The 25,970-nt window shown below is 47.5% G+C and overlaps 1 protein-coding gene across 1 annotated transcript in view; it reads left to right on the forward strand.

Annotated features, from left to right (window-relative positions):
- The first annotated feature begins 388 nt into the window (after positions 1 to 388).
- The window catches only part of rfc5 (replication factor C (activator 1) 5), a 59,542-nt gene continuing 33,960 nt past the window's right edge, over positions 389 to 25,970 (forward strand). Inside the window, exons 1-2 of the mRNA XM_055655593.1 lie at positions 389 to 576; positions 13,088 to 13,152. Of these exons, the coding sequence (XP_055511568.1) occupies positions 536 to 576; positions 13,088 to 13,152 (106 nt within the window). The 5' untranslated portion in view covers positions 389 to 535. The remainder of the gene's footprint in view (positions 577 to 13,087; positions 13,153 to 25,970) is intronic.

Below are 25,970 nucleotides of genomic sequence, written 5' to 3' on the forward strand. Positions count from 1 at the left end.
ATGTCTTCCAGTTGGATTTAGCGGCTCCGTGCGTCGAGCCCTATGACCCAATGACCTTTCGTGCAACCACCCTATATGATGTGACAAATAAAGTTCACTTGACAATCATTTTCAATATCTCCCTTTGGCTTTTGATCACAAATTTCAAAGTACTGTTACGTTCCTTCGTTGGGTTTCGGCCCGAAACGTTGCCTATTTCCTTCGCTCCATAGATGCTGCTGCAACCGCTGAGTTTCTCCAGCTTTTTTGTGTAACCTTCCTTCGTTGACAGGTTCTTGATCCGAAACGTCCTTTATCTCCTCACAGATAGTGCCTGATTTGCTCGGTGTTTTCAGCGGTTTCGGCATCATTGCACATTCTCCTCTCTGCGGGAGGGCCGGGTAGCTTCATCTCCATGTCGAGTCTCTCCTGAGGCACAAACTTGGTCTATCTTGCTCCTCCAGTATCTTTGGCACAAACTTGGTCTGCAAACTCGCGAGAGCTGCGGCTCTCCACGCCGGTGGCTGGCGCCAAGCTGCGCTCTCCCGTTGTCACTATGGCGGCTGGGAAAGAGTTGAGGAGCCGGAACCTGCCCTGGTAAGAGAAGCGGGGAAGGGAGAGCGGCTCAAGGGGGTTGGTGGACGGGCCGCAATGGCGCTGGAGCAGCTGCGGGAGCCAGCGCGAGTCCCGGGGACGCTGGAGGAGGGAGGGGGGGAGGAGGGAGCGGGTGAGCGGCGCGCGCGCGCCAGATTTGAAAGCAAACTGAATGTCCGCCCGCCCGCCCGCCAGTTGCAGAGCGGCCGGAGCCGGAGCCGGGACCAGGGCCGCTGTAAAACTTGAAGCAGCTCTGCAACTTAACCGGGATCTGAGCGTGATGTGCTTATGGGCAGAGACATGTAGGGGCTGCGACCGGGGAACGGGCCTGGAGCCGCTATGGAACATGAAGCAGCGCTGCAACTTAACCGGGGCCTCAGCGTGATGTACTAGCGAGCAAAGGCATGTGCATGAGCCGGGGGCCCGTCCCCCGATAACACAACGTAACTCTCAGATTTTTGCAAAACCCTCGCAGCATTATTTTAGTCTTAAAGTGGTCAGCAACTCGCAGCAGAATCTCAAGTCATAGTTCTGGAGCATTGTCATTTGCATCCGGCAGTCCAGACAGTTGCATGCAAAGATCATAGAGCTCTATGATCTTTGGTTTAATGTTGCAGACAGACACAAAATGCTGCAGTAACTCAGCTGGACAGGCAGTATCTCTGGAGAGAAAGGTCTCGACCCCGAAACGTCACCCATTCCTTCTCTCCACAGATGCTGCTTGTCCCGCTGAGTTACTTCAATATACTGTGTCTATCTTCGATGTAAACTAACATCTGTAGTTCCTTCCTACAAAGTTTTATGTTGTGGCGCCGTTCGCACCGCCGAAACACAATTTCCCCGCCCTGTAGGACTGCACTGTTAACCACTAAGATAGCACTGAAAGTTTGCATTTTATCCAGGTACACTGAGAAGAATCGCATCCTGTGGTTATTGGTGGTGTTTAATTTTCGCCCACTGTGTACTTGAATTGCACCTCGGCAACTAACCTCCTACATAAATATCTTAGTGACAACATCAATGTAAATTAAAGGGCCTGTCCCACTTGGCCGTCATTTACGCAAGTCCGGTAGTGACTGACGCGCGCGTCATCAAGTCAAGTGAGTGTATTGACATGTGTCCCTGATAGGACAATGAAATTCTTGCTTTGCTTCAGCACATAGAACATAGTAGGTATTTACTGCAAAACAGATCAGTGTGTCCTTATACCATAATATAAATATATACACACATGAATAAATAAACTGATAAAGTGCAAATATAATGGGTTATTAATAATCAGAGTTTTGTTCGAGCTAGGTTTAATAGCCTGATGGCTGTGGGGAAGTAGCTATTCCTGAACCTGGTCATTGCAGTCTTCAGGCTCCTGTACCTTCTACCTGAAGGTAGCGGGGTGATGAGTGTGTGGCCAGGATGGTGTGGGTCCTTGATGCTGCCAGCCTTTTTGAGGCAGCGACTGCGGTAGATCCCCTCGATGGAAGGGAGGTCAGAGCCGATGATTGACTGGGCAGTGTTTACTACTTTTTGTAGTCTTTTCCTCTCCAGGGCGCTCAAGTTGCCAAACCAAGCCACGATGCAACCGGTCAGCATGCTCTCTACTGTGCACCTGTAGAAGTGAGAGAGAGTCCTCCTTGACAAACCGACTCTCCGTGATCTTCTCAGGAAGTAGAGGCGCTGATGAGCTTTCTTGATAATTTCATTAGTGTTCTCGGACCAGGAAAGATCTTCAGAGATGTGCACAGGAATTTGAAGCTCTTGACCCTTCCAACCATCGACCCGTTGATATAAATGGGGCTGTGGGTCCCCCTCCTACTCCTTCCAAAGTCCACAATCAGTTCCTTGGTTTTGCTGGTGTTGAGGGCCAGGTTATTGCGCTGGCACCATATGGATAGTTGCTCGATCTCTCTTCTATACTCTGACTCATCCCCAGTGATACATCCCACAACAGTGGTGTCGTCAGCGAACTTGATGATGGAGTTCGCACTGTGACTGGCTACGCAGTCATGAGTATAGAGTGAGTACAGCAGGGGGCTGAGCACGCAGCCTTGAGGTGCTCCCGTGCTGATTGTTATATCGAGGCTGACATATTTCCACCAATACGAACAGACTGTGGTCTGTGAATGAGGAAGTCGAGGATCCAATTGCAGAGGGATGCGCAGAGACCCAGTTCTGCGAGTTTGGTAACCAGCTTGGAGGGGATGATTGTATTAAATGCTGAGCTGTAATCGATGAATAACAGCCTGACATATGAGTTTTTGTTGTCCAAGTGGTCCGGAGTGGAGTGGAGGGCCAGCGAGATCGCATCCACCGTTGATCTGTTGTGGCGGTAAGCGAACTGCAGTGGGTCCAGGTTTTTGTCGAGGTAGGAGTTGATTTGCTCCATGATTAACCTCTCAAAGCACTTCATCACTGCCGGCGTTAGTGCCACTGGTCGATAGTCATTGAGGCATGTCACCTTACTCTTCTTGGGCACTGGTATAATTGATGCCCTTTTAAAGCAGGTGGGGACCTCAGAAGTGAGAGGTTGAAAATGTCCGTATAAACTCCAGCCAGTTGGTCCGGACAAGTTTTTAGAACACGACTGGGTATACCATCAAGTTCAGGCGCTTTTCGAGGGTACACCCCTCTGAAGGATTTCCTGACGTCAGCCTCTGTGACTGAGACTGAAATACCATCATAGCGAATGGGTGCTCGGGACATCAGTATTCTCCCTATCAAAGCGTGCGTAAAACGCATTGAGCTCGTCAGGGAGTTTCTCCGACATTCGAGCTGCCTCCTGTTTTCGCCTTGTAGGAGGTGATTGCATTCAGGCCCCGCCACAGTTGCCGAACATCTGTCTCATTGTCCAGTTTGGCGCAGAAGTCCCTTTTGGTCTTGTTGATGGCCTTACCAAGGTCGTATCTGGACTTGTAGGCCACTGTATCATCGGACGTGATTGCCCTGTGTCTGGACTTCAGAAGAGTGCGGATCTCAAAGTTCATCCAAGGTTTCTGATTGGGAAACACTCGGAAGGTTTTTGTAGGGATGCAGTCCTCCACACATTTCTTTAAGAAGTCTGTAACGACTGGCATAATCGTTCAAGTCCATTGCCGAGTCCTTGAACATTGCCCAATCTACAGACTCCAAACAGTCCTGGAGTTGTTCCTCTGCCCCCCCCCCCCCCCCCCCCCCCCGCCAGCTCTGTACTGTCCTCACTTCGGGGGGTGCATTCTTCAATTGCTGCCTGTAGGCAGGAAGAAGCAGCATAGTCGGATTTACTGAAATGAGGGCGAGGGATAGAACGATAGGCATTCTTGATGGTGGTGTAGCAGTGGTCGAGGGTTTTAGGTCCTCTGGTGCAGCAGGAGACATGTTGGTGGAAGTTAGGGAGTTAGGTAAATGCCTCGGGGTAAGACGTCTGGTGTTTGTTGACCACGGCATGCAGCTCCTCCAGTGCCGGACGGACGTCTGCCTGGGGTGGGATGTAGACCGTGGTCAGGATGATTGAGGTGAATTCCCTTGGGAGGTAGAAGGCACGGCACTTCACCGCCAGATGTTCCAAGTGCGGAGAGCAGGAGTTACCCGTCATCAAGCGCCTTCAAATATTTTATCTGCTCTGCAAGTAGAATTAGTCAGCGTATTGACATAATTTGTGAAGTGAAACATTGATAAAATTATTGTTTGCTGGAAAAATTCATTTACTTCTAACTTTCTGAAATACTCCCAACATAATTGTATTCCATTATAGCAGTTTGAGGGTTTGAACCCGGCTTAAAAATTAGTTTGCAATTAAAAAAAAAAATGGTGTTAGTAAAATTAACTAAGGATGTTTCAAAAATACTTATTAAGGTGTTACTCTAAAAGCATTACAGGTGCACAACCTTTTATCCGAAAGCCTTGGGACCAGACACTTGTCGGATTTCGGACATTTTCGGATTTCAGAATGGAAGATTTTTAGCGTAGATTAGGTAGGTAGCGCGGGCGGCTTGAAAAGTCTGGAGCAGCTGCCTCCTCCCCGGAGACCGGGAGAATCATTGCATAAATGTTAGTCAGTTAGTTTGGAGGGATTTTATGTGGTGGTGGTGGTGTAGGGGTGAAGGGGGAAACTTTAATTCTTAGTGTTCTACCTACCTGGTCGGCGACTCCCAACCTCGCGGAGCTGGGGGCTCCGTCCGGCCGCGGGCGGCGCCGGTTGTAGCTCCGACCCCGGCAACTCTACCCCTGACTGCAAGGCGCTCCAAATCCAGCGCGGCCCGCGGCCGGACGTCCCAGCTCCGAGAATGTCGGTAGTCGGCGGCGTCGCAGCGCTGGGATACCAGCGGGGAGCGAGCAATGCCTTACCGGGTCGCCGTGCGGCAAGCTCCGGAGCGCTGTGGCCGCCTTCTTCCAACATTCGCGGAGCGTCGCTGGATTTGGAGCCGCGGAGCTGGGGGCTCCGTCCGGCCGCGGGCGGCGCCGGTTGGAGCTCCGACCCCGGCAACTCTACCCCTGGCTGCGCGGCTCCAAATCCAGCGACGCCCCGCGATGTTGTGTGTCGGCGGCCACAGCGCTCCGGAGCTTGCTGCACGGCGACCCGGTAAGGCATTGCCCGCACCCCGCTGGTATCCCAGCGCTGCGATGCCGCCGACTCCCGACATTCGCGGAGCTGGGGCGTCCGGCCGCGGGCCGCGCTGGATTTGGAGCGCCTCGCAACCAGGGTCGGAGTTACAACCGGCGCCACCCGCGGCCCCACCGGCCACAGCGCTGCGGAGCTTACTACACAGCGACCCGGTAAGGCATTGACCGCTCCCCGCCTCTCCGACCAGGTAGGGGACTAAGAATTAAAGTTTACCCCTTCACCCCCCTTCACATAAAAGCCCTCCAAACTAACTGACTAACATTTAAGCAATGATTTACAGATGTTTAAGCGTCTCCCGGTCTCCAGGGAGGAGGCAGCCGCTACAGTAGTACAGACCTGGGTTGACCGTGGGTCGTTTTGGGTCAGGTTTGGCGCCAAACGCGAGCTTTGGTGCGCAGACGACATCTGGAAAAAATGGCCGGTTTTGGGAGCTTTTCGGTTTCTGGAACACCGGATAAAAGGTTGTGCACCTGTACTATGAAAGCATTGATGCTTACAGCGTAATTATTTTCTCATTGTGGCCAACTGCGTATGGGCGGTGCGCGGCGGCGCCTGGTTACGCACGTAATCATGCGTCACCGCACACTACACGTATGAGGTCAGGACATCATCGTGCGACCGCAGTATGTCCACGTGCGTAAGATTTTGTGCAGCACAAAATCCTAGAGCGCCGCGCGACACTGCGCGCAACTCCATACTCCTCCAAGCCTCTACATACGCCCGTCCTGCGCTACCCGTGCTTCACAACACGAGGACAGAATTTTTAGAGGTCAAGTTAAATGGCGCGCAAATGACGGCCAAGTGGGACAGGCCCTTAACTCGTAGAACTCACGGCACTTTAGGAATGGGTTTTCGGAACTTCATGATGATGATAACTTTTGCCTCTGAGCTTTTCTTCCAAAAGTCTTTGGAAATAATTATATTTTTACATTTCTAATCAATAACACCATGAGCTTTTGAAATTTGCCCTCAATTCTGAAAATGCAATTGGATTCCACATGACTTTGTTCTGTTGGGAATGAAAGGCACCAATTTAAGACTTCTGTTGAAGATTCCGCAACTAGAAGCCAGTGAAGTGTTTAGCGAACACTGGCATGGTGAATGAATGAGCTTTGTTATAAATTTTGATGTGATTAAGTTTTCGCTAGGTACAAGTTTGACTAGTAATGAATGATAATAATTTCATCTGTGTATTGAATAATGGATAAGGGTATATAGCAGCAGCTGAAGTGGGATGGGATGATGTTAGTTAGATAGAAGCAGGCAAAATGCATAAATGAATTTGAATCATCTGAACTGGACTGAAGACTTTTGGATGTATTGTAATTGTGTCTTTACAATACTGGAGAGTTTTTGACGAACAAGATTAGTATTCACTTTTTTACACCAATACACTGTTCTTAACAAAAATCTGCCCATCATGTGAAACCATATAAATAGCAGATATAACTTAGATAACTCTAAGACCGAAAGTCAAAAACTTTTTTCATAATAGACACATTTTCATCGTATTCCCACCATTTTTGACACCAAAAGTGTGATTAAAAACTCTGCCACATTTAGTCATGAATATTTAATTCATAAATAAACTTCATATGGCCCCTCATACATAGATAATGGTGTAGGGAAATATCTTCATCTATACTAGGAGACAAATACAGTAACATAAAGGTAATACATAACAATAAAGATCCCGTAACGGTCATTGTGCTTGGTGTCCATTGTCACAACGACCGTTATCAGGGTCGGTACCTCCGTAAATTAAACCATGGAGGCTCCAAACCTCTAATGCTTTTCAAACACCCAACGAGGTATCCAATGGTAGTAGCGATCTTGGGTTAGTTCATTATTTTTTCTTATTTTGAAATTTAACATATCAAAAACATCGTGGTGTCAAAAACAGCGTCCGATTACGATATATTTCCCGACTTTAAAAAAAAAATAATAAATTGACATAAATTGGTCACCAAAACTAAGAAACTGAGCCAATCTTCAATTTTGACAACACACTGTCTCTTGTTTACCTTTTGTACGGACCAAGTCACTAACTTAATTCCTTCGGGAAGCTCCGCAACAACCGTTACGGAGACATTTTACTTGCAAAAAAATCGGCCAAATTCAAACGATTTGACGAATCATCGGCCATCGATGTCGCTTAGATCCGTAAGGTAATGTACCGTTTAGATCGCATCAGTGAAAATGCTTCGTTTTTGCTGGGACACCAAAACAAAAGTTTTTTTTCGTGTCCACTGCAACATACGTTTGTGCGTATGATGCATTGTGGTGTCCACTCAGGTGGATGCAGTATTCTACTACATGATCAGGTAAATGAAGTGAAAATGGTGTTTTCAATTTTATTGAATGTGGTATTCAGAAACATAGAAAGGAATAAGAAATACTAGACTTAGTGGTCCCAGTCACATGGGAGGCCTGGTCCCCCCAACGCAACCAATTTCCCAACAAAATATTCTACCACTCACCTGTTCCCCCAATGCTACCCATTCCCTGGTGTGCGGGGGAAGGGGGGGTGTGATAGGGGAGGGCTGTGGGGGAGCGGGAGCCTTCATAACTTTTGTACTATTTCACCAATCGGAACAAAACTTATTTGACTTGCAGCAGAGGAGAATGGTGAGTAAGGTGGCGAAAGATCGTAACACTATGTGGGATCGTTTTTGCCCAGATTTAATTATGATGAGATGAGAGTTTTAGTAATACAGGTGCACAACCTTTTATCCGAAGATCCAAATAACGAAAACCTCCAAATAGCGGACATTTTTTCAGTCCTTGAAGAAAGGTCCTTGAAAACGTTCACTGAGGGCAGCCCGCAGAGGTGACAGCGGAACCTCCGGTCGGTCCTCGAAGAAAGGGGAATTAAATCCCCATTCATAAAAGAGAAGGTGAGGGTATATTGCGCGGGAGGGTTAATAATTGACAATATGCTGCTGTCTGCCCGCTGAGTTAAAAAGTTCCCACGGTAGACTCACGATACACAGTGTATCGTGAGTCTTGCGTGGGAACTTTTTAACTCAGCGGGCAGGTAGCAGCAGATTGTCGCTCCCTTCAGTTTCTCCCCACCTCCACCCCTCTGCTTCCCGGCCATGTGTGTGACCCCTTCCCTCCCCTCTCCAGCTCCCCGCCCATTGCACCGGCGTGGGGGCTTTGCACTGTCACATACAATGCCAGTCATCGGAGACGTCAGGACCAACGGGACACCGACCCCCAGGCCCACTGCAAGCACGAAGATCCCAGAGACCCACAGCCAGCAGCAGCCCAGCCCCGTTCCAACTCCAGAGGAAAACTGCAAACTAGCGGGAGACATCAGGACCACCAGAAGGCGCTCCCCAATGGGCCGCTACGGCGACAAGTGGCAGTTCGCCCACAGCCCGAGCTGTGCCCCCTCATCGGGACACCGACCCCCAGGCCCACTGCAAGCACGGAGATCCCAGATCAGCAACTCCAGCCCAGCCCCGCTCCAACTCCAGAGGAACACGCTCCCCGTAGGGGCAGAAGCTGATGGTGTGCAAGGTACGTCTTGTTCTTGGGGCCGCGCAGCTCGGGCTGTGGGCGAACTATCACTTGTCGCCATTACGGCCCATCGGGGAGCGGATTCCTCTGGAGTTGGAGGGGGAGAGGGGTATTGTGCTGTTTGATCGCCCCCTGCTATCCCAGGGACAGGGAGACAGGACGTTCACCGAGGGCGGCCCGCAGAGGTGACAGTGGAACCTCCGGTCGGTCCTTGACGAAAGGGGAACTAAATCCCCATTCATAAAAGAGAAGGTGAGGGTACATTGCACGGGAGAGTAGGAATCCCAAGACAAAGTTGAGTGAGCGTTCACCGAGGGCGGCCTGCAGAGGTGACAGTGGAACCTCTGGTCGGTCCTGGAAGAAAGAGGAACTAGATCCCCTTCATAAAAGAGAAGTGGAGGGTATATTGCCCGGGAGGGTATATCGCCTACCTGGAAGAAACCGGACATTTTTTCCAGGATGTCGTCTGCACACCAAAGCTCACGTTTGGCGCCAAACGCACGTCGCCTCTGCTGCACACGGATATAAGAGTGTGAAAATGTCGCCTTAGGCCGCTTAAGGGCATGTAGCCCCGCTAGGGTGACACGAGTGCGAGAGGTGATTCAATGCTGCAGTCACATTTACAAATTCAGGAATTCATTCAACACACTGCATTTCATACAGACATTTATTCTGCAAGAAAAAACTGCATTGAAGACTCAAACTCGCAACCGAGGAACTGCCGGGATCAAGGCGCAAACTCGCGACCTTGCGGATATGAGCCGAGCACTCTACCACTGAGCCAGCCTTTAAAATCTACGCTAAAAAATTTCCATTCCGAAGGCCGACAAATTCCGAATTACGAAAAGTGTCTGGTCCCAAGGCTGGCGGATAAAAGGTTGTGCACCTGTAGCATAGATAGATGTGTAGTTACTGTGCCAACCAGGTCACTGGTGGACACCACGCAACAACCGTTACACAAAATGTATTTGTGTCTTCTGATGCCATCAATCTGCTATCTTTTCTTATATTTGTTGATACTATGTTAGTCATGAACCCAATAAAGTGCTTGTCAACATTTTTGAAGGAATTTGAAATTTGACCCCATTTGTCACATTTTTGTGTGCAGTATTTTAAAAAGACACAATTGATAACGAGCACCTATCTGTAAAATGGAATGTCATATATTTAATCATTATGCATATCAAGAAATATTTCCAAAATATAGTGGAAAGTCCCATGACGTCATATGTATGTTTAGAAGGTCATTTCCTGTATTAGTCACTGAAAATGTCTTCAATTTTTATTAATTAACGCAACTGAAAATGTAGGTGTCACCAACTTGTATTGCACCCGAAATGGAGAGGACCTGACATGCAGGTTTGCTAGTACTACACAGGTAGATTTAAACTAGATTGACAAGGGAGCAGGAAGCAAATGCAGGACTAAGGCAGGTGTGAGGTTGGACGTCGGTATGGAAGGTGATGAAAGAATAGGCAGGAGCACGGCAGGGATCGTGGAAGGACAGTTGGATTGAATTGCATTTATTTTAACGCGAGGGGCCTGACGGGTAGGCAAATGAACTCAGGACATGGATAAGTATGTAGTTGTAGCCGTTACAGAAACCTTGGTAAGAGAAGGACAGAACTGACAGCTTAATTTTCCAGGGCACAAGTGCTAAAGGAGAGATAGAGGCGGGGGTAAAAGAGATGGGGTTTTTGCTTTATTGATTAAGGAGAATGTTATGGTAGTAGTCCAATGATATTATTGATGGTTTGTCCAGTAAGACTATATGGGTGGAGCTGAAAAATAAAAAGGGGAAAATCACCTTGTTGATAGGCCTCCAAATTATCAAGGGCAATTAGAAGAACAAATATGCCAGGAGGTTACGAGCAGTTGCAAGACAAATAAAGTTGTAATAGTAGGGGATTTTAACTTTCCCAATATAGACAGTCTGTCATAGTGCCAAGGGTTTAGACTGTGTAATTTGTCAGATGCGATCAGGAAAGTCTCTTCTGGCTATTTTCAGAGGCCCCGCGGACGAGGTGGGACAAATAGCCTGTTTCTACACTTTATCACTAAACAAAATTAAACTTATGTTTGGGGTTTAGACTCTGAATCAAGACTCAGAGAGAACAGGACAGATTGCCACAAAATGCTGGAGTAACTCAGCGGAACAGTCAGCATCTCTGGAGAGGAGGAATGGGTACTGTTTTGGGTCGAGACCCTTCATCAGACTGAAAAAAGGTCTCGACCCGAAAAGTCGCCCATTCCTTCTCTCCAGAGATGCCCTAGCATTTTGTGTCTACCCTCGATTTAAACCAGCATCTGGTTCTTTCCTACACAGGATAGATTACCAGTATTATTGTAGTACATAATTGGCTATGATAGTGGCTGGCAGATGATGTATGGAACCAGATGGGAAGGGAATGGTGGGCAGATGGCATCAACTCAGAGAAGGGGCGAAAAAACTGAGTGAACAGGTGAATGTTTGTGGAAGGAGAGTGTGGGGTATCTGCAATTGAAAAAAAATATCGTTCATACTTTTGGTTTGTAAGCTACTCGTGGAATACAAGATGTCACTCCTCAAATTTGCATTTAGCTTCTCAGGAGCAATGGAGAAGGCGAAGAACAGACAGGTCGGTGTAAGAGCGGGAAGGAGCATTAAAATGACGTGCAACATCTCGTAATATAATATGTAATGCTATAATAAAAAGTAACTGCAGATGCTGGTTTATACCTAAGATAGACACAAAGACATCTTTGCTTGTACCGATCTTTTTGCCTTCATAAGGTGTAAGGAATACCCCAGAGGCATCAAAGGTAAATGCTGTTTGGTCTTCGTGAGCATTTGTTTGTCCATGTTTCACTGCTAAACATTAATATTCTAAGAATGTGGACCAGGTTGATCAGCATCTTCATATTCAAGGTGAAGTTATGATCATGCAAACTTAATAAATCAGGCAAAATGGTGTATGCTTTGCAAAATACTTCAAGAACAATGTAGTCTGTCACAATGGACCTTCAACGACAAAATGTATTTTCTATTTTCAATGCTTGTCTTCTTTCCTGCTTTGGCTTCTGACTAACTTCTTGACACAGATAGAATACAAAGTTGATACTCTGTCCAAGCAACTAGTGTGGCATCATCAGCATACAGCAATTCTTAATTGGGACTTACCCCACCTTACACTTTACCTCTCAGTCTGATTTTGTTTGAAGATATTTATCTACAGAGAAAGCATGGCAGGAGAACAAAAAGTATAAAAAATATTATAACAGACATTCTTAGCCCACTTGTGCCATAATGTTTATGAATAAGATCTGCATGCACTTTACATGCACTATTGGGATTGCCCATCAGAGTAAAGGTGGAGGGTCATAGAGCTATACAGCACGGAAACGGGTACTTCGACCGAACGTCCATGCAGACCAAGTTGGCTCTCTGGCCACGACCATTTGCCTTCATTTGGCCCATATCCGCCTAAATCCATCCTATCCAATATCTGCCCAAATGTCTTTTGAAAGTTGCCATTGTGTCTACTTCTGTAGCTTTCACTGGCAGTACACCTCCAGAAACAGTCCTCTCTGTGTGAAAAAGGTGCGCCTGAAGTTCCTCAAATCTCTTCCCTCTCACCTTAAGCCGATGCCCTCCAGTTTTAGAATCTTCTACCTCGGGAAAATACTATGAGTGTTTACTTTATTCATGCTCCTCATGATCTTGTTCACCCTGATAATGTCACCCCTCAGCCTCCTACTCTCCAGAGAAGAGAGATCCTGGTAGATCCTGTCCCTCAATCCCCTCCCAACAATTTTCCCACCGTTGACGTCACCGACCTGGTTCCCTAGCTTATCCTTGCTACCCATCTTAAATAATAGTACAATACTAGGCACTCTGCAGTCTTCCCAAACTTCTCCCTTGGCTAAAGATGATGCAAATATCTCTGTGGTTTCTTCTTTAGCTTCCCACAAAGTCTGAGAATGCAATTGGTCCTCCTGAATACGCTTTAAAATCATGAATACCTTCTCTTTTGGTATTTTGTATATGGTCTGAGACGTCACAACTCATGGCTCAGCTTTCATGATCTCAGTAAAAACATGAGAAAAACTCACTTTTTAATAACTCCCCCATCTCTTGTGGCAGTAGACAAAAGCAACTATATAAATTATATCAGCAGCAATAATTAAAAAAAATTGTGAACTTGTGGAGCCTGTCATTGGCATTTTGCAAATTCTTTTAGACATGCCTTACCATTCATAGTAACATTTTGCTAAATGCACAAGTACTTGTTTTTGAAATAACTGCATGCCTTTATCCCTGAATAATCGCTACTATTCTCTAGAATCATGACCACAGCAAAATCATTTTTGCCTATTTCAAAGCAATATCAATGTAATTCCAATCTGTTCCAGGGTGGAAAAGTACCGGCCGCAGACCTTGGATGATCTAATTTCTCATCAAGATATCCTTAACACAAGTGAGTTTATTTCATGGTGCAATATTTCACTAGCTGCTCTCTTTCTTTGTTAAAGATAAATCAGAATAAACTAATTACAATTTTAAAATATATTTTTGTATAATGCAGTAAACCATAATTTCTTATGATGGGCATTGGTTATTAGGATGTTGCATTACTATTGATGTACCTTGTAAGGTTTGGATGTGCCGGAATACGTGGCAGATTAGGCGTCATCTGCAGAGGAGGAAACCATTGTAGTTTCAGATCAGGTTCCTCTGAAATTAAACATGTTTTAAGATGCAGAGTAATGAAATAGAGTAGAGAGAACAATGAGAATCTTTGATAGGACTGAGAGACTGAATAAACCTAGGTAGTAGTTCTGGCTAAGAGACAGTGTTATAGAATCACTAGACCAAGTGCGGACTTGTTGGGCCCGTTCCCCCAACGCAATATTCCACCACTCACCCAAAGCCCCCATTTGCGCAGGCGCAGCTGAAGGGATCCCGTTGTGATGCCAGAGATCCCCGTTGTGAAGCGAGTCACGGCGACCCTCCCCCAACTGCGCAGGCGCGGCCGCCAAGTGGGAGCGCGACTGCAACGTTTTAAAGTTTAAAATGGCAATAACTTGTCAAATATAAGATCAATATGAACTCATCTCACTCTCCGTCTACAGTCCCCTATTCCCCGCCTCATTATCCTCCCTCTCCCCACCCTCCATCAACCCTCCTCTGCTTCCTCTGCTCACCCCCTCCCTCCACTCCTTTCCCTCCTCTCTCTTCCCCCTCCCCTCCTCCATTACCTCGCATACTCCTCCCCCCCTTCCTCTTCACCCTCCCTCTTCCTTCCCCTCTCCCCCTCCCTACTTCACCTGTCCCTTCCCCTACCCTCAGTCACTCTCTCCCTACATAACCCCTCTCACCTCCCTACTGCCTCCTCTCCCTCTATCCCCCGCCTCTCCCACTCTTCACCTACCCCTATCCCAACTCCCACTCTCCCTCCTCACCTCCCCCACTACCCTCTATAACCCCCAGTCCTCACCTCCCCCACTTTCCCCTCCCTCTCCCTCCCTACCTCCTCCTCTTAATCCCCCCCACTCTCTCTCCTCACCTCCCCGGGATCACGATGTAAACCACCGCCAGCCCCGTTTTCTCCACAACGTCGGGGATTAAGTTGTACTTGAGGTCGGGGGGGGGGGGAGGCTGAGCAGCCTGGAGCCGGGGGAGGCCGAGGCTACTGCCTAGTCCTTGCCCCGGGTCCCGCTCCTCTCCCTTCCCGTGGGCCAGGTGCAGCAGCGTCACCGCCCCCAGACCTCGCCCCAGCCTCATCGCCGTGGTAATTTCAAATCCCACACACGCGGATACCGGGCCCACGCAAGGGGCCACTTTCAGTTATTTTTAAATCTGCATGCGTGGATAGCCTCAGTCACTTCCTCCCACCCTCCATAACCCCTCTCCCCTCCCTACCTCCCTCCTCTCCCTCTATCCCCCTTCTCCCCCTATCTCCCTTCTCCCCCAGTCCTCACCTCGCCCCTATCCCACCCCCCCCCACCACCCAAAATGAAAATTGCAGGAGTTTTTCTAATGGGATTCAATGTAAATCGTGTTTTTACTTTAATAGACCTAAACACAGTGTTAGCTGTTGATGAAAATGGAAGAATTTTATGGTGTTTTTGGAATTTAAAAAAAATCAAGAATTTTTATGTAAATAAGATTCGGGATCACATTGTGATGTCATTGTGACGTCAAATGTGGCTAGCGGGCAGGGCAAGTGGAAAATTGCTTTTGCTAAGTGGTTTTTGTAAAGTTTAAATTGTCAATGGCCTGTAAAATATACCATCATATCTGAACGAAACTTGGCTACTGCACACCCTGATGGTGTGTAAGGTGGGCCAAAAATTGTATTGCTATCGTGTACCGTTTTGGCGGAGTTTTCAGGACTCATGCACATACACGATTAAGTTGGATCCCTGTCACACAGGCTTGGTCCCCCAAAGCAATATTCCACAGCTGCATAGGCGCAGCTCATTTTCCCTCATCCCTAGCACTCTCTCCACCCTCCTCTTCACCCTCTTCTTTTCCCTCTCCTTCTCTCCACTCCACTCTCCTCCTCTCCACCCCCAATCCCTCTCTCTCCCTCTCCTTTCCCCTACCATCAGTCACTCTCTCCCTCCCTCCCGCAGAGTGACAGGAGAAGAGACCAATCCGCTTTGACTGGCAGGAGGGGAGATCGATCTGCGCACGCGCGATTTTTACAAATTTTAAACCTCGCCTAACTTTTACAATATATTACTGATCTGAACAAAATTTGTTACACTCGCAGCACAGGAGAACGGTGAGTTGATGAAAAATCGTAGCGCTATCGCATACCGTTTTTCCGCAAATAGAAAAAACGTGCAAATGGGAAGAGCACAAGATCAGAGTTTTAGTTATGTATAGATAGATAGATATATGTATATAGATAGATACAGCACGAAACAGGCCTTTTGGCTCAGCTTGCCCATGCCAACCAAGGTGCCCCATTTACATGAGTCCCACCTGCCTGTGATTGCCACATCTTATCTATATTACTAAAACTCTGTTCTTGACCGGTTTTGGCGATCTGTGCTGCGATTTCCGAGAGAATGCCGCCACCTACGGCCGTCATTTTTGGCCACCTCGCTCAGAGAGCCCCTCCGCCATATGTGTGCCGAGGATTTTTCCCGTCGATGAAATATGACAGAGATATTAATGATTTTACAAAATTCCCCATTCTCTCTGCTGCCCCTGCTGGCAGCAGGGGGGAGGGAGTATAAAACCAGGAAGTGGTGTGCCTCATTCAGTCTCTTCAAGATGGAGGAAGGCAGGGTCACGTTTTTCTGAGCTGTGAATAAAACTGAACAAATGCCCACAGAACTATGAGTAAGTACCCTTAATGTGGTTTGAAAATGAAAATATGGTTAAAGTAAAAAAGCACTGCCTGCAAATGGTTGTTTGGGTTGAAATAAAAAGGCACTCTCTCCCCTCCTCTCCCTCCCCCCCCCCCCTCCCTCCCTCCCCCCCCCCCCCCCCCCCCCCCCCCCCCCCCCCCCCCCTCCTCTCCTCTCCCCCCCCCCTCCTCTCCTCTCTCCCCCCCCTCCTCTCCTCTCCCCCCCCCCTCCTCTCCTCCCCCCCCTCCTCTCCCCCCCCCTCTTCCCCCTTCTCCCCACATTCCTCCTCCCTCCCCTCTCCCCCCCCCTCCTCCCCCCCTCTCCTCACCTCCCTCTCAGCACCCCCCCCTCCCTCCCCCCCCTCCTCCTCTCCCCCCCTCTCTCTTCTCCCCCCCCTCTCTCCCCCCTCTCTTCTCCCCCCCCTCTCTTCTCCCCCCCTCTCTTCTCTCCCCCTCTCTTCCCCCTCCTCCCCCCCTCTCTCCCCTCCCCCCCTTCTCCTTCTCCCCCCCTCTCTTCTCCCCCCCCTCTCTTCTCCCCCCTCCTTTCCCCCCACCCCTCTCTTCTCCCCCCCCTCTCTTCCCCCCCCCTCTCTTCTCCCCCCCCTCTCTTCTCCCCCCCCTCTTCTCCCCCCCTCTCTTCTCCCCCCCTCTCTCTTCCCCCCCCTCTCTTCTCTCCCCCCCCTCTCTCTCTCCCCCTCTCTCTTCTCCCCCCCTCTCTCTTCTCCCCCCCTCTCTTCTTTCTCCCCCCTCTCTCTCCTCTCTCTTCTCCCCCCCTCTCTCCTTCTCCCCCCCTCTTCTTCTCCCCCCCCTCTCTTCTCCCCCCCCCTCTCTTCCCCCCCCTCTCCTCTCCCCCCCCCTCCCTCCCCCCCTCTCTCTTCTCCCCCCCCTCTCTCTTCTCCCCCCCCCTCTCTCTCTCCCCCTCCCTCTTTCTCTCTCTCCCCCCCTCTCTCTCTCTCCTCCCCCCTCTCCCTCCCCCTCTCTCTCCCCCCCCCCCCCTCTCCCTCTTTCTCCCCCCCCCTCTCTCATCTCCCTTTCTCTCTCTCTCCCCCCCCTCTCTCCCCCCTCCTTCTCCCCCCCTCTCTCTCTTCTCTCTCCTCCCCCCCTCTCTCCTCTCCCCCCCCTCTCTTCTTCCCCCCCTCTCTTCTCCCCCCCTCTCTCTCTCCCCCCCTCTCTCTTCTCTTCTCCCCCTCCTTCCCCCCCCTCTTCCCCCCCCCTCTTCTCCCCCCCCTCCTTCTCCTTTTCCCCTCCCCTCCCCCCCCCCTCCCCCCCCCCCCCCCCCCCCCCTCTCCCCCCCCCCCCCCCCTCTCCTCCCCCCCCCTCCCTCCTCCTCTCCCCCCCCCTCTCCTCTCCCCCCTCCTCCTCTCCCCCCCTCTCCCCTCTCCCCCCCCTCTCCTCCCCTCCCCCCTCTCCTCTCCCCCCCTCGCTCCCCCCTTTCCTCTCCCCCCCCCTCCCCTCACCCACAGTCCCACCCCCCCTCTCCCCTCCAGCACACCCTCTCTCCCTCCCCCTCCCCCCCCACCTCTCTCCTCACCCTCCCCCCCCCTCTCAGCCCTCTCTCCCCCTTCTCTCCCCTCCCCCGCCCTCCCCCCCCCCCCCCTCTCTCCTCCCTCCCCGCCCTCCTCCCCCTCTCCCTCTGGCGGATGTGCAGAAGTGGGCGCCGTCTGTGTATGGCAGCCTGCCCGCAGTCCGTCTCTTCACTTTTTTTTAATTTTAAGTCCTGTTAAAAAATGTTAGCTGGAGGTCATTTATGTGGTGGGTGGGGGGAAAGGGGATCTTTATTTCTTAGTCCCCTACCTGGTCGGAGAGGCAGCATCCCTCCAAGCTGCTTCTTCGCCCCGTCCTCGCAGCCTACCATTGAGAATGGAGCGGCGTTTCCTGTCGGGACCGGCCGGGACTACGGCTTCAGCGGAGGCGCAGCGCTGGGACACCAACACGGAGCGGGCGATGCCTTACCGGGTCGCCGTGCGGTAAGCTCCGGAGCGCTGTGGCCGCCGACTCCCAACATCGTGGAGCTGAGGCTGTCCGGGCATCCGGCCGCGGGCGGCGCTGGATTTGGAGCGCCGCGGAGCCTGGGACCGAGTTCGCCGGGGTCGGAGCTCCAACCGGCGCGGCCTGAGGTCTACGAGTGCCCCGGTTTCCGGGGAGGAGGCAGCCGCTCCAGACTTTCCAAGCCGCTGAGGAATGTTTCACCCGACGCCTGAGTTCTATCTTCACGGCAAGGGCCCTGAAAATCATCGGACTGGCTGCAAGGCCACAAATGGGCCCCGACCTCGGGTGTTTCACAGAGGAAAGAGGACTTAACTTTCTGGTGCCTTTCCCCACAGTGGAAATTTTTGATTCTGCTGTGGGGGGACGTTTGTGTTGAACTCTATAATGTGTTGTGTTCATTTTCTTTATTTTTTTAACCTTTTTCTCTGGTTTGTATGGAAACATCTATTTTACGTAAAGCACTTTGGTGTCAATGCGAGTTGACTTAAAACGTGCTATATAAATAAAACTTACTTACTCCCCCCTCCCTCCCTCTCCCCCCTGCCCTGTGAGTTGGGGGCTATGCGTCAGTAGATAGGGCGATTATGGGGTAAAAGGATCAAATTAATAATATTAATATATTAACAAGGGGGGTACTAACTGTGTGTGCGGGGGGGTAGCTAGTGTGTGTGTGGGGGTGGTTAATGTGTGTGACGCCCAATGCCCCCCCCCCCCCCCACAGACCCCCAACGGGTCTGCACTTGGTCTAGTATACAACAAAAGTGAAAATTACTGATTGAAAGTTATTCACATAATAGAAATCAAAAACGGATAAAATACATTTTAAAAACCTCAGATGATAGAAATTTTCCATGAAAACTTTCAGCCTCAAATATGATGAATAGAAAATATGTTGTATTTTAATTTTATTTTTTACATTATAGAGGAACATAATTTAAAAACCTAAAACCTTTGTCAGAAATCACATGCATAGCACATGTTAATTCGGAAAAATATCACTTTAGTACTTAAAGTAGTTTTCAATAACAAACTTTGTACTGAATTAAATGTACTGTGATTAACAGTGAGTTGTGTTACATTTAAGTTTACAGTGCAATGTGGAATAGCTCCACACTGTCCACACACGATTGCTGTTATTTGATTACTCACAAATTGATTAGTTAGAAAACATTAGTTCAGATTTTTAATGGAAACTTAGAAATGATAGATTTCTACATTTTTTTTGTGCTGCTCTTGTTGATCATCTCTCCATTACCATAACCTCATCACTGCACAAAGAAAATGTCAGATTGAAATTTGAGTTTTTTACTTCCACACGAGGCCCCAAGTTATCACCTTTTTAAGCCCCTGCGTCTATGTGAGAAGTTTCTGAAGGGTCATTAATAATCTAAAACTTGACTTTAATATAATGTCAGACTGACTTTGGGTAATGGTAATATTAACCCACATTTCTTCTAATATTACAAGAAATATAAAACCCTAATAAAAGTTCAGTGGGGATTTGGTTATCTGCGTGTGTAATGAGTCATTAGTCTTTGACGTATATGCTTTCCCTTAAGCACAAGATGAAAAGATGACCTTTTAAGAATAATCTACAGAACCTTGCGCTGTTATTTGGTTATTTTCAATCACAAATTATGGAATTTAAAAATTCTTAATCTTCGGTATCTTTTTTAACCACAATGTTACTTAGTGCAAGTGTTGCTTATTTTCTAGCTGCATTGCACAAAATGAACCTGGAATGAATTGTTTTTTTGAACCCTGTGATTGATTTATATTAATTGGAAAGCTCAGATAGAATCTGAAATTAATGAATTAAAAGCCGTTTGATTTTCTGTAACACGTTGCACAATAGTGAGACCATTGCTTAACAGACTTTGCAGTGAAAAACATTGTAACATGGAGAAAATGGAGCATAGAATACTACAACAAGGAACGGCCATTCAGCCCACAATATTTGCTGATTATGAGGCCGTAAATAGGCATGTTATAAACCCGTCTGACTGTATATTATCCATATCCCTATAATATCCATATTATCGATTAAAAGTAAACTGGAAGTAATATAAAACAAAGCAGTAAGAGCTTCTACAGGTGTATAAACTGGCCATAGCTGATTGGCCCCTTGTCTGGCAATAATGATGATGTAAGGAACAGGGAATAATTGGACTAGAAGGCAGCACAGCTATGAGTGCTACTGCCTTACACCTCCAGGAACATGGGTTTGATCCTGACCTTGTGTGCTGTTTGTGAGTTTTGCATATTCTCCCCACGACTTGGTGAGTTTTCTGTGGGTGGTGCATTGATAATGGGTCGTGGAAAAGGGCACTTCGGATCAACTTGTCCTTGTAGACCAAGTTGCCTCATCTAAGCCAGATCCATTTGCCTATGTTTGGCCCATATCCTCTCAATCTTTCATATCCATGAACTTGTCCAAATGTATTTTAAATGTTTTTGTACTTCAACTTCTGCCTCAGGCAGCTGGTGCCATATACCCACCATCCTCTGTGTGAAAAAGTTGCCGCTCAGGTTCCTTTTATATCATTGCCCTCTCACATTAAACCTGTGCACTCTAGTTCTTGATTTCCCAATCCTAGCGAAAAGGCTCTGTGCATTGATCTCATTTATTCTTCTCATGATTTTATACCCCCTCTATAACTTCACCCCTCATTCTCCTCCAATCCAACAAATGAAACCCTAGCCTGGCCGATCTCTCCCTGTGGCTCAGTTGACTTCAGGGAATGAGGTTGTGTACATGCTCAGTCACCATCAATGCTGCCAAAGTGAAGATGATTGAGAGCTTTAAGTTTGAGTAATTATCACCAACAATCCGTCCTGGAGCACTCACATTGAAGCTGCTTCCTCAAAAGAAAGTTTGACGTCTCCAATGCTATAATGCTGTAACATGCTGCACTCTGCAATTTTCTGTTTGTACTACCTGTTGTAGTTGTGTATGGCATGATTGTACTGCTGTATAGTATGATTTAGACCATATAGGAACATACCGGAACAGATTTAGGCCATTCAGCTCATCAAGTCTGCTTTACTATTCATTCGTGGCTGATATATTTTTTCATTCTCCTGCATTTCTCCCCATAACCTTTGACACCCTTACTAATCAAGGACCTATCAATCTGCTTCCAATATACCCAATGACCTGGCCCCCACAACCGTTTGTGGCAATGAATTCCGCAAATTCACCACCCTCTGGCTAAAGAAATTATTTCTCAAGGGATGCCCCTTTTTTCTGAGGCTATGCCCTCCTGTCCTCGATTCTCCCATTACTGGAAACATGATCTCCACATCCACCCTATCTAAGGCTTTCATCATTTGGTAGGTTTCAACGAGATCCACTTAATCGAGTTCATTTGTATTTTGTATGGATGCTTCATCAAAGCGCAGGAGTGCAAATGTAAAAATTTGATTTGACAATTCAAGAATCAGTCATTTAGATCATATCAGTGGCAGCAAGTTTATTTTAGCGAAGTTGAATGAATGAAGCCCGTGCGTGGTGGGTGTGTGGTCGAGTGTAATGTTATCAATTATGTTTAGGGACTTTTCTGGGAACATTTTACCACGTAAAAGTATGCTTTAAAGTTTGCAGTTTAGAGATCTGTGGCTAATATAATTTTTTTTGAAAAGTGCTAAGCAAGGCAATGCAAAATCTAATAGTCTTGACCTATTGCCTTGTGATTAAAGTTTGTAAGCATAGCCTGTCGGCCTCAAATTCCTATTTTCTTGAAATAACATCTAACCATACAATGTCCGAACACGGGTCTCAACCCGAAATGTCACCCATTCCTTCTCCCCAGAGATGCTGCCTGTCCCGCTGAGTTACTCCAGCATTTTGTGTCTATTTTTGATTTAAACCAGCATCTGCAGTTCTTTCCAAACCATACAATGTACCTATTATGTTAATTATTACAACATTTTTATAGTAACCTTTCCTGTTTCTAATATAACCAGAATTTTGGGGTATACAGTGCCCTCCATAATGTTTGGGACAAAGACCCATCATTTATTTATTTGCCTCTGTGCGCCACAATTTGAGATTTGTAATAGAAAAAAATCACACGTGGTTAAAGTGCACATTGTCAGATCTTAAATAAGGCCATTTTTATACATTTTGGTTTCACCATGTAGTAATAACAGTTGTATATTGAATGTTATAGTATTATACTAGTTCTTAACCAGGGCTCTCGCTTAACTTTTTTTCCCTGTTGCCAGCTGGGCAACCGTGGCAGCTTTTTCGGTTGCCAAATGGCAGCTTAGGTGGTCATTTAAGACTGTTTGCATGACGCATGCGATAATGTGCTCGGACAAAGTGCGTTGTTACCAGTCGGAATTATACTCAATGAAGCATTCACATATTATTTCTGCTTCAAATAAAGTCACAAACTAAACATATTCACCAATCAAGACATGCAGCAAAATTATAAGACAGTATCTCAACTCTTTTTACACATTGCAATTAATGCAATTTCTATTAGTTCTTTCCACTTCCAAACAAAAATGTGGTTGGATTATTCAGCATATGATCAACCTATGTCAATAAATCCTGGACCATGGTAACATATATGCTTAACCATGCACACTACAGATTGATACAAGCATGTTTTCTGTGAAGGACCGAAAATTACCATAACATGGCCATAGCATGGGTCGTTATTGCTATTCGTGCAGAAACACTCTCACTTCCCACATAATTTATCCACAGCAAAATATACAGGTTGCAAGGACATTTCTATAGGCATTTTATGATAATAGGTGTTAAAACCGACTATACCCATCTGACAGGTTAAACATTACACTAAATGACAAGAGATGGCCAAAGGACATAGCTGCAGCAAATGTTCTTTTGGTAATATATTTAAAGGTGTCATGACGCCACATTGCCAGACATTCAGATTAGATGTATGTGATGTGAACAGCAATGAAGACACCCAGTTTGTAAGCACAAGATTACATTTTTTTTATTGATAAACACCGTTTCCATCATTCCCACTTCAGAATTAATGTTAAAATTTAAATTGAAATATCTCCTGACCAGATTTGTGATGTATATGATCGACTAGAAGTAAAACCTGGATAAATCCAACGTATAGTTGTGAATGTTGCTCATTAAATATCTACAGTACTGATACTCCATATTAAGAGCATTGATTTGCCGTTAAAATGAATTCTGTAATAACGTGTCAACGGCAGCAGTGACAGTCGAACACTGCGGTTTTAATGTTTCACGTGTTCACAATATAATTAATCCATCTTTATGGACTAAAACAAATAATAACATTGGGAATTAAAGCACATTTGATAGCATTCCGTTATCAAACAGTCAATGTTCGCTCTGAAGACATTTCCAGCACAATAGGGTCAGGGAGGGGGGTGTGTGAATCAGTGCGGGGTGGATAGATGGTTGGGGTGGGGGGTTAGAAGGCAGTCTGTGCAGACTGGATGGATTGAGGCAGGTGAATTAGTACGTGTTGGTTGGAGTAGGTAAAATTGTGAGGGGAGAGCACGGGGGATGTCAGTGATGTTGAATTGGGGAATCAGTACGGCATGGACGGGGGTAGACAAAAGTGCTGGAGAAACTCAGCAGGTGAGGCAGCATCTATGGAGCGAAGGAAATAGGCAATGTTTTTGGTCGAACCCGTTCTTCAGACTGCTCCCCCTATTCTTGAATGGGAGGATCAGTACAGGATGGATGGGGGGGGAGATCAGTGCAGGATGAATCAGTACTGTGGATCGGAAGGTCTGTGCAGGATGAATGGAAGATCACTACAGGATGAATGAGGGGAAGGTGCAGGGTAAATGGGTGGGTCAGTACAGGATGAATGCGTGGATTAGTAAAGGATGGATGGGAAGGGGGGTAAGTACAGGATGAATTGGGGGACCAGTGTAGGATGGATGGGGGGATAGCAGGAGAATCAATGCGAAGTGGATAGGGTGATCAGCGCAGGATGAATAGATGGGGGGGGGGAGGGTAGATGGGGAGGGGACCACAGGGGATGTCAGTGAGGACTGAACAGAGGCGGGAATGGGATCAGTGCGGGATGGAGAGGAGGGGTCCCAGAATAGGGGGGGGAGGGGTGTACAAAGAGAGAGAGAGAAGGGGGGGGGGGGCGAGGTGGGGTGGAAGGAAGGTCAGTGCTCCTCGGAAAACATCGCCCCGCTGTCTTGGCCGTTGGGATTTCCTCGCTACCACCTCCCTCCTCCGCCAGCCAACAGCAAGGTGCGGGGCCGAGCGGTGCAGCTCAAAGATCCTATAGCTATAGGATCTTTGGTGCAGCTGCTTCAGACGGGTCCCGCACAGCGGCCGCGAGAGCGGCTCCATCTCCTCCTCCCTGATAGCGGCCGCTACTGGCAAATCCGCCAACGGCGCTTACAAAACAAACCCTCCCGCACGCTGAGGCCTCCCCCTCCCGGCCTCGGCGTGCGGGAGGGTTTGTTTTGTAAGCGCCGTTAGCGGGTTTGCAAGCAGTGCCCTTATCAGGGCGGGCGGGGAGGAGGAGGAGATGGAGCCGTTGTGCGGGGCCCGTCATTCGCTCCGACCCTTCGTCACCATGCACCTAGTATCTTTGCCCCGCATTACAGCCGTCGCCGACACAAAACGTCGCGTTCCTTTTCTCCAGCGATGTTGCCTGACCGCGGAGTTACTCCAGTTTTTTGTGTCTGTCTTCGGTATAAACCAAGTTGCCAAGCCGGGCAAAATGACTCGCCGTTTAGGTTGCCCGGCGGCACTTTGGGTGGTCAGTGGCACCGTTAATTTCTAGCCCTGGACTTATCCCACTCTGCACCCTGCCCTGATCCTTGGTGTATTTTACCATGCAAGGTGAAAACTTGGTGCCTTAAAATTTAACAGTGATAGCTGGGTAAAAAATAACACTGTTGTAAAATATGAGCCTAATAGGTCAACAGAATTCTCCAGAGCTATGAATAGGTGTCTTATCATTATTGAATATTTGGAGCAATGGAGCCTTCAATTCATCATCGCTGGCCAGATTAATGGTCAATTAACTCTAGATAGCCCTACATTTGAAGTGATTGATGAATAAGGAATATCTGCATAAATCTTTTGTAAAATAAAATATGAATGGGATAACAGTGATTTGAGAGCACAGCTTTAATCATCTCATTGCCTGTGATGTTGTTTGAGATATTTGTTGAACTGGATTTTGGTTGAGAATGCCTTTTGACTTAAATCCCATGCTGGAAGAATAATGAGGTAGTTCAAGATGGTATGTGACTTGGAGACTTGATGGTGTTGCCGTTGTCCAGGTTTCAGATGTGCCTTATAACAAACCTTCAAAGGTTTGCTGCAGTGCACCATATACTGAAGCTAGAGTATATCAGTAGTGGAGGGAGTGAATGTTTTAACATGAGGATAAGTTGCCATTTAAGTAGGCTGCATAAGCCTGGATTGTATGGAGCTGCTTTATTGTTGTTGGAATTGTAATCATCCAGGCATGTGGGAAGTATAACATCACATTCTTTACGTGCCTTGGAGATGGTAAAAAGGTTATGGGAGTTGGGTTGTGAATCGTTCTCCACATATATACAGCCTCCAGCGTGCCCTTGCGGCTACTTGATGGAGGCTGCGTATTCTGCAGAGAATGATTAATTAGACTCTTCTGTGACCAAAGGGTACTGTGGGGGGCTAGAGTAATCTAGGACACTGAGGAAAGATTTCATTTTGTGACGTTTTAATAAAATTATTTAGAAACAAATAAAAAATACACAATGTGAGTGCATGGGGCCAAAACAAAAAGTATGCAGCCAGTTCATTTAAGATTCTCATCACTGATGACCACATGCAATCTTGATTGTGCTGGTTTTGTTAGAAGTGTGGCATTTGAGGGTTGATTAGATTCTATTTTGCTAGCACTTGTGTGTATGAATATTACTGGATAGTCACCTGACTGAGGCTAAGTGCTATCCGGGTC

The sequence above is a fragment of the Leucoraja erinacea genome, chromosome 25 (assembly GCF_028641065.1).
Source record: "Leucoraja erinacea ecotype New England chromosome 25, Leri_hhj_1, whole genome shotgun sequence".
Classification (NCBI taxonomy): domain Eukaryota; kingdom Metazoa; phylum Chordata; class Chondrichthyes; order Rajiformes; family Rajidae; genus Leucoraja; species Leucoraja erinaceus.